The following is a 9373-nucleotide window of genomic DNA, read 5'->3' as shown; positions in this document are numbered from 1 at the left end:
TGCAGCCACTTTGTAAATACGTACTGTATATATAGCGAGATGAGCACACAAACGCGTTCTGGAGGCGGCGGCGGCGGCGGCCGTAACAAGTCCAAAGCCAAACAGCACGATAATAAGGAAAACTTGGCCAAGGACGAGGGACAGCAACAGTCACACCAGTTGCCACAGCAGTACCCGAAGGGTGGCTCAGCCTCGAATACCGCGGTCACCAACAACAACGCCAGTGGCAGCGGCGATGGTGGCGCCTCTACAGCGTCCGGTGGTGGCGGCGGCGGCAAGGGGGGCGATTACCAGAAACATAAGGGAAGCGCCGGCGGCAAAGGCACAGACAATGCCGGCCCGAGAGTGGTTGATGCGAAGGAGAAGCAGAAGGAGTCCGGCGGCGGTGGATCGACGTCGGCGGCCGGCAACAGCGGCGAGAAGTCGTCCACATCCGGTGGTGCAGCCTCTGGTGGCGCCAGCGGCGGAGGTGCGAACGCCACTCACACGGCGGTCAAGTCGAAGCAACCGACTGCCGAACAGATTCGCATTGCCCAGATCACAGACATCAAGAGCAGCATGGACGATCCGAAGATACAGGAGAAGATCCAGAGCCTGATGGAGATGACACAGCGGTCGGAGGAGGAGGTGTGCTGCGCGCTGCAGGAGTGCGACAGCGATTTGGACCGTGCGGTCATCTTTCTGCTCGAGACGCTACCGGTCGGTGCGTTCGCCACGACGTCCAAGAAAAAGAAGAATAAATCTCAGGCGTTGGCGAAGGACGGTGCCGACGACGGCGACTGGGATATGGTCGGGACGAGCAACAGCGGTGGAGGCAGTGGCGTTCAGCTTGGTGGCATCAACGTCGACCTGAAGGAGCAGCAGCGCCGCGGTGGTAACCGGGGCGGCAACCAGCGTTCGGGAGGTGGCGGTCCAGGACGAGGTGGACGCGCCGGCGGCTACCGCGACGGTGGTGGCGATCGGGATCGCGACCGCGATCGCAACGGCTACGACAAGGGCGGCGAGAGCTACCGTAATCGCGCCGGCGGGGACGGCGGTCGGATGCGCGGTGGGCGAGATGGCGGCGGCGGTCCGGGAGGCCCCGGTCGTGGCAACTATGGGTCGCGCGGTGGTCGCGGAGGCGGCCCCCGGCTCGGCACCAGAGGGCCAGGATCGCGCGACCAGAATCGCGGCCCGCGGATGATGAACAACGATCATCAGGAGATCGACGCCTGGGATCCGGTCGCGACCTCGTCGAACGCCAACGATCTCAAACCGGAGGAGAGTTCGGCCTTCACCGACACCTGGGGCGACTGGGACAACGAGGAGTACACGGGCTCGCTGTCGGATACCAAAGTTTTTACGGCTAGCACCACGTCACCGGCGACGGCATCCGTTGCCGCCACAACGCAGCAGCAGGCAGGAGCATCAGCAGGAGGAACCCAGTCGGCTGCGACCAGTGAGTGGCGAATGTTTTTGTCGGAGCAAAATCACAATCCCCCCCTTCCTTTCTGCGATTGTAATTGATTACATTTCTTTTTTTTCTCCTCGCCTCTTTTAGATTCCTCGGAGCTGGCGGCCCCACCGGGTCTGGAGCAGCAGGTATTGAATCCGCCGCAGCAGAAGGAAACGGAGCTGGTGCAGCAGTACAGCACGACCGTGGTGTCCAGCACGGCCACGGCTGCGGTTGCTGCCGGCGCCGGCCCGGGTGGCGTTTCCGCCTCCACTACCGCTCAGTATTCGGATCTGCACGCGGGCGCACCGACGATCGCCCCGTCCAGCGCAACCGCTGCCCAGCACCTGCGCCAGGCGCTCGACATGGCCCCGCTGGCCGCGTCCTCGTCGCTGTCCGCCGAGCAAACTCAGTATTTCAGTACTCTTTCCTCTCAGAATTCCAATCTCCAGCAGCCGGGCGTCGTCGTCGGTGCGTACCAGCAGCAGCAGCCTGGCCAGACACAGGGCGGTGGTGCGCAGATGGTGTCCCAGCAGCCGGTCGTTGGTCCCGGCGCCCCATCGCAGCAGCCGTCGCAAGCCAGTTCCGTGCAATACGCCACCGGCTACGGTGGTACCACTGGCGCCGGCGACGTGGTCGCAGCGGCTCCGACGAGCTACGCGGCTGCCGCAACGCAGCAGCCACCGGTTCGGCGGCAGCGGGCCCGTGTGCCTCCACCTTCGAAAATCCCGTCCACGGCCGTGGAAATGCCGGGCGACAGCATGAACAACATCGGCTACCTGGACGTGCAGTTTGGCGGTCTCGATTTCGGCACCGACGACACGTTCGACGTGGTGGCGGACAAGTTTAACACCTCGGGTGGCGCTAGCGACCAGCAGCCTTCGTCTAGCGTCGTTGGCCAGCAGCAGCAGCAGCAGTCCACGGTCGGCTCGCAGGCAGTCCAATCGGTCGTACAAACGCCGCAAGTCGCTGCGTCGCAGCAAGCGCAGCTGCCGCCCGGGGCTGGAGGAGTGCAATCGCAGCAGGTGAGCGCACCGGCCATTCCCCAGCAGCAGCAACAGCAGCCGACGCAGCAGCAGCAGGTTGTACCGCCTGGCCAGCCGCAGCAACAGCAACAGCCGGTGGTGGTCCAGCAGCAGCCCGACGTAAGCGACTATCAGTCGGCGGCGGCGAAGGTCGGCGGACCCGGCGGCCCCAACGTGGCCGGTGGCGTTGTGCCGAACAACTTGCAGCAAAAGCCAAACCTCTCCGGTGCGCCTGGCCTGGTGGCGCCGTCTCAGATCCTGCCCGGCCAGGGAGCCGCTCCCGATGGGCTGGCCACTCAGAACGACACCCTGGCGAACAGCTACTCGCAGCGCACCAATGCGTCCGTGTCGTCGTCGGTTAGTGCTGGCGTGAATTCTATGAGTAACGCTGCAGCAGGTAAGCGTCATACGCTGACCACAACTTCCTTGCTTTTTATTGTGCTAATTTTCATTAATTTTTCCTTCATCCTTCCCTCTCCCAGCACTGGATCAGTTGACGAAATCAGCGGATCCGTATGGGCAGTCGGCGGGCACGAATGCGTCCGCGACCGGTGGCTACCAGAACGCGCCATACTCGTCGGGTCAGAGCAACAAAACAGGCTCATATCCGCCGTCCGGTGCACCGCAAGGCTACAACAACATGAGCTACTCCAACAACCAGGTATGTCTGAGGTGATCGATTAGGAATTTTCCACTTTCGAATCTTCAACCGAGGGTTAGTGTATTGTATTGTGTATCGATCTGTTGGATCAATTCTTACTGCAGCCCTGCTTTAAGCTTTTAGATGAAAATGTTACATGGCCAATGGCTTTGCGGTATTTGGTAACAAAAGTCTTTTTAGTAAGGTGCGGTGAGGCAAAATACGCCCCCTTAAGTGGAAAACATTTACTTCTCGCAATCCTTTCATAAAAAATCAACAAGATTTCACAGATCCATTATCTCTTCTACTATTTAAAAATATTCAAGCAGCGTTAAAGCTTTCAGATTGTTATCAAAACGAAAAATTTTGGAACTAGTATACTCGTCAAGACATTTTGTTAAATGTCCTTCCAACTCCAACATTTGCGTGTTTTTGGATAACAATTACTTTATTTTCCGCTCATAGGTAACCAACGCGTACCCACCATCGACGAACAACTATAGCTCGTACAACCAGGGCAACGTGAACACGTTCCAGCCACCGAACAGCAATGTTGCCAGCAACGTTGTCCCGAACAGCAACACTGGCAGCTCGGTCGGCGGCCAGTCGAATCCGAACCTACCGGTAAACAACAACGTGAACAACAGCAGGTAACGTCTATTTCTCGTTCTCTGTCATCAATTTCAATTTTAATGTCAAACTGCATACAAACAATTATCCGTGACCGTATCTAATCTTACAATGTCCTCTTGTGCTCCTGCGTTACTTCCTGCGTGCTCCTTTCGCGACAACACATGTCTCCGAATCTCGTTTGGACCGATGTTAACCAAAAACAAAACCCCCTACTTCCGTCAATGTGGGACCTATGTTTGTCTGTGGCGGCATCAACAGCTCGAACAGCAATGCTGGCGGCTATCTGTCCAGTCAGTATCCGGTTAGCCAGACGTCGTCTGCCTTCCCGTCGCAGCAGAGCTATCAAAATAGCTCCCAGAACGTGTACGGCAACACGGGACTGAACAGCAACACAGGGTAAGTATTCCCTCCTCCTCCTCCTCTCGATCCTTGAGAGATCTCTTGAGGAGACATACTAGCTTCGTTCGTTTTCCCCTCTTTTTTGTTGATATTATACGCCATATAATGTATATGTACGGGCGACGACACATTTTCCTCTCGCGTTCGTCTAGTTCCAAATGGGTTCAGGAACGCAGAGTGGTTTGTTACGTATGTTTGTGTATGTGTGTGTGTGCGTGTGTGCATTTATGTTTGTTTGTTTCACATCATCAATTGTGGTCATCCCGATTGTTAGCCACGCATCAGTCAGGAACAAGCCAAATTACATGTTCATTCGCCTCGTCACGAAAGTCAGTGTTATTAGTAAAAGCACCCCAGTCTATATTCTACATACGTGAGGCTCATATTTTTGCAAAGGGTATTGTTTAAGCTTTTTAAAAGTGATGTCTGTTGATGTTACCAACACATATTTTGTTCGAAACTGAAAGTTAAACGAAAGCCCACCCACTACACAACAAAAACTATCGTACATAATCTATACATCTTGATTTTACTACCATTTTTACCTTTCCTGCCCGATGGAGGTAGCTGTGGCGCTAATTGTTCTGAAGATCTGTGGGATATAATGAGAAAAATGGGCTCATATATAAGGACAGTTCCTGCCAAATGTCAATGTATACGGTCAAACGACGACACCGACTGATCAAATATGCAGTTGTGTCACTTTATGCACTGTGGGTTAAACTTTATTTTTCTCTTTGTATATTAGTTTATTACAATATACATTCGTTGATCAGGACACATATAAAGTGGGGAACTGCCTAACACTGAAAAATTGTAAAATCTACTACATACGCTCCGAGAAATTTTTTTTTTGTTAACGTTTTTACGATAATACCATCATATGACCATTTTGAAAAACACAAAAACAAATCAGGCGGCTGCTATGCCACTCCCCCCTTTCCCCGACCTCCTCTACTCCCCGTTCGAAGTGTGTCAGGAAGCGTAAAAGAAACTGCAAAATGTCCATACAGGAAAACAAATCACATAATCATCGCCTTCACTACCACCATCCCGAATCCTTTAGGTATTCTGGAAGCACAAACACTTCATCCGGCCAGTATGGTAGTAATTTTAGTACGTCGAAACTAAAGGATGCACCGGTGGTTTCAACGCCCTTCGAAAGGTAGGTTGTTGTTGTCATCTCTCCCCTGATCGTCCAGTAGTAAATGCGTCTTGTTTTTGGTTTTTTAGTTCGTGATTATACGTAGATGGGCACACATAGTTACATATTACGGATCGAACCGAATGCGGGGAGAGGGGGGGAGGGTGCCTGTTGGTAGTTCGGGCGACTTATTTGCTGTGACTTGGTGTAGTGTATTATCGCCCTATTTGGTTTCTATCATTGCCGTTTCTTTGCGATTTGGTTTGTTTGCTTTCTGGCAGAGCGAATTTCGCGGCCTACTTCCTAGTTTCGGAGAGAATGTGTCACTTTTAATGTTACCTCGTTCATCTGTTTATGATTTATGGTATGTTGTAGGTTGTCGTTCGTTTTTGTCATCAAATCGTCATTGACTTTTCGTTAAAATGTCGGTTCAAGTATCGTTCCTTATTTCCTCGTATTTTTAACTCTTGTTTTTTGGTGATGAATATGCATGTGAGTTAGTTGTTTGTCCATGATTTTCCTCTTGTGCTGTAGCTTTTCCACAAGTGGAAATCGTTGCCAAACTCCCTTCGTTGCTTTAGTAATAGTTGACCTTTTAAAATTGCCGATTGCCAAAACCTGTGTCCGAACTGTCAATCCTCTAACCTTGGGTTTTTATTTTGGTGCTCTCGTCTATTTGTAGCGTGGCATCCAGTACGGTTTCGAATAGCAGCACGAACAATGCGAACAATAACAACGTGACCAGCTCGAGCTCGCTGCCCAACAGCTCCGTGGTATCCACGACAAGTGAGTTACGCGCATAGGCCGCCGTTTGTGACATAGATTTGTGGCGAGTGCTAACGTCTTTCCTTCTCGTTACAGCGAAGAGCAGCAGCAGCAGCAGCGCCGCTGGCGGTGGCGTGGTCCCGAACATCCCGATGGTCAGCCCGTACATACAGGCCACCGGGATGCCGGGATTCTATCCGCAGGCAACAGCCCTCTACTCGTACGAAGATCTGCAGCTCATACAGCAGCGTATGCCGCACGTGCCTAACTTCTACGACCTCAACTACCAGACGCCCACGAGTCTCGGTGCGGCCGGTGTGCGCGACGGCAATCTCGGTTCCGTCGCCTACTCGACCATGTCCGACGGTCGGTTCACGCGAACCGACAACAACTCGTCGCCTGTCAGTAGCGTCCAGAGTTCCTTGTCCCAGCAAACAGGGTCTGGTGGTCCGATGCTGAATCTGCCGTACGCTTACTTTTACGGCACCAACGTGATGCCGGCCAGCGGCTTCCAGTATGGCACACCAGCGATCTATCCTGTTAGTAACGCAGCTAGCCGATAGCGTGTAGCAAACCGTTGACCAGCGCATGAAGTATTGACCGTTTTCGCTCTCTTTTTCATTTCGCATCATTCCATCCAACCAACCGATTCGTCAATCAATTGTACGCCGAACCTTCCCATCCCTGTAGCAGCAACTGCCGACGAATGCTGCAACTTCCGGTGGCCAGTTCCAGAAACCGGCGTACAACAGCGGATACGGTTCGGCCACGGGCTACGATACGCTGGGACAGTCGGGACAGGACTACAACAAGAATGCGTACCAGGCGTCGATCGTCGGGCAGCAGCAGTCCAAGGGTCAAACGGTGGCCAATCCGCAGTCCGGCACTGGCAGTGGCTCCGACATGGCCCCGTCAATGTATGGCAAGAACCATGTCGCAATTAACAAAGTCAATGTAAGGGCGCTCTCGAAGCGAATGTTTCTTTTCATCGTGAGGGGTGTGTTTTTGGAGCATTGTTTTCCTAATTTTTGAAACCGTTCCATGCCCTTTACAGCAGTATGACAAACAATCGTTCCAATCGGGAACTCCGCCACCGTACAACATCGCCGGAACGCAGACGGCCGGTGCTACGTCGGGCCAACCGTACGGTCAGCATCTCTACATACCAACGATGGCAACGCATCACAACATGAACATGCATCAAACTATGCATCAGGTAAAGGGAAAAGAGACGTCTGCACAAGGACATGGTCGCCTCACTGAACACCTCCTCTTTGCTCATTCTCTTCTGCAGGATTCCAACAGCAGCGGTCAAAGACCGCAATCCAACAACCAGGGAAAGACTGCAAATAAGCAAGGCTATTCTCCGTCTACTTACTGGACCGGACAAAACTAGAGAGCGCTAGGGCGGCGGGCGCGCGAGCGCTAGAGAGACACACAGAGGAGAAGGAAGTTAAAATAATATGAAGCAGTAAATTAGGCGGTGTGTGGTCGAAGCGAAGGGAATGCTTGAAGTATGGCATATAGTAGGAGTACGTAAAACAAAGGAGGAATAAGCAGCAGAGCAAAAGCCAGCGGTATAATACTGTATAAACACGTGGTAGTGTGATTCGATAGATTCTTTCCATTAAATAAACAATACTACACACATAAACAAGGACACAAAGAAGGAGAAGAACTAGAAGGTTACAAACATATAACTAAACTTTTACGTGCAGTTATTGAAAATGGAGAGAAAGGAAAGGCATTGTGAAACACATTGGCAAAGAGAGCAAATCACACATACAGACAGGCACACACACAGCCAGACAGAACAGACACTCAGACATATTTAAATTCTTTGAGACACAGGCAAAGGGCTAGCAGTTAGTCTCTTCGGCTCGACCGTGTCCTCGTGATCTCTATCCGACGGAATGGAATTCTATTTTACGTTTATAACTCACGCATAAATACCATACGCATATGCATAATACATGAATCCGAGATATCCGGTGTCCTATATAAAAGAATAAACACATTTTTCATACATACGACAAGTGGTACGACGAGATAGAGAAACGTTTGGCAACCACGAGTATCAAGTTTAGCAGGGTTTGAGATAATTAAAAGGGGATTCAAAATGGCTGGAAGATGTAACATTTTATTTACGTTTTCCCATTTCCCTAGCAGGATTCTATAGCCACATAGGCGAGGCATGATCGTGTTCTGTTGTTTGCAGGCTTCTAAAGATTTTGGTTGTTGCGCAGTTTCAAAGATATATGGTGCGCATTTACTGAAATACGCTTGCGTCATAGAAACTCTAGCTCATTCGGATTTGTGCTAATGAGCTTTAAGAGAGAAATCATCCTTCGCTGTATGGAATAAGTATCGATGTATACTAGAGTTTCGATTTAGTTTATATAACAGGTCCATTTCCATCGCAATCCACATGCATACACATTTTCAGACTCAATACAAATACGAAACACAAACCGCCGTTGCTCGATGTAATGTTCTGTGATCACGTTCGCATTCTCGGACTGCGCGAGCTAATAGGACATTGATTCAGCAAATATATTTATCCACAACCCATGCAAACAGCGGACGATTCTGCACTCTGCATGCCGATCTCTGTTTCTCTCTCTCTTTGTCTGTTTTGGAATTTACGGAAAAGGAATGAATCGATTCGAATGGAACACGATCCCACGGATGGTGAAAGGAATGTCCCACTATCTGGAGCTAATGATAGAGATACTAACGAATCAAATTATGAAATTGGCGCTACAATACAGACTGAAACGATGAAAAATACGAAACATTGTGGTTGATCACTTTTTATTTCCGTTTTCACTTGTTCAAGAACTTTTACTATGGTTTTCATTTAAAATGTTCTGTTCTCGAATATAGAGGACATTCTCAACAATTGATTTTTCCCAAAACAAGTCCCAAAACAATGGGTTTTCTTGTCTAGGCTGTCTACCCTTGTTCGCTGCATGTTTTCGGGTCTACAATTGTTTAGGTGCATGGAAGGTAAAAGAACTTGGCAAAATCATTTATCAATGCTTTCAGCCATTTAACGGTTTTGAATCGTTTGTACACACCTTGGTATTTAAACTTGAACAATTATATCCCCTTGCAACAATTTTAGCACGCATTAATAGAGAACTTGTACTAATTTGATTGTATCAATCATTTTCAAGATCTCTGAATCTCTGTTTTTTTGATCGAAATATTATAATTATAGGTATTAATCGGTTTCTACTACTCTTTGGAACGTTCCGTTCAAAGTCATCGCACCGGTAATCGAACATGTTTTCGAAATTCGAAATGTCAGCCTAAAACGTCATCATCCTGAC

At 50.3% G+C, this 9373-nt stretch overlaps 1 protein-coding gene across 1 annotated transcript; it reads left to right on the top strand.

The window, feature by feature from the left end:
* LOC131282216 (protein lingerer) lies at positions 1-8779 on the top strand. Its single transcript, XM_058311628.1, has 11 exons — positions 1-1438; positions 1541-2854; positions 2940-3118; positions 3563-3747; positions 3989-4126; positions 5196-5294; positions 5956-6059; positions 6135-6577; positions 6729-6992; positions 7096-7254; positions 7333-8779. The coding sequence occupies exons 1-11, from the start codon at positions 40-42 to the stop codon at positions 7432-7434; spliced, it is 4386 nt and encodes a 1461-aa protein (XP_058167611.1). The 5' UTR covers positions 1-39; the 3' UTR covers positions 7435-8779.
* The last annotated feature ends 594 nt before the right edge of the window (positions 8780-9373 follow it).

This window comes from Anopheles ziemanni, chromosome 2 (genome assembly GCF_943734765.1).
Source record: "Anopheles ziemanni chromosome 2, idAnoZiCoDA_A2_x.2, whole genome shotgun sequence".
NCBI lineage: Eukaryota > Metazoa > Arthropoda > Insecta > Diptera > Culicidae > Anopheles > Anopheles ziemanni.
This window is presented reverse-complemented; position numbering and strand designations above follow the sequence as displayed.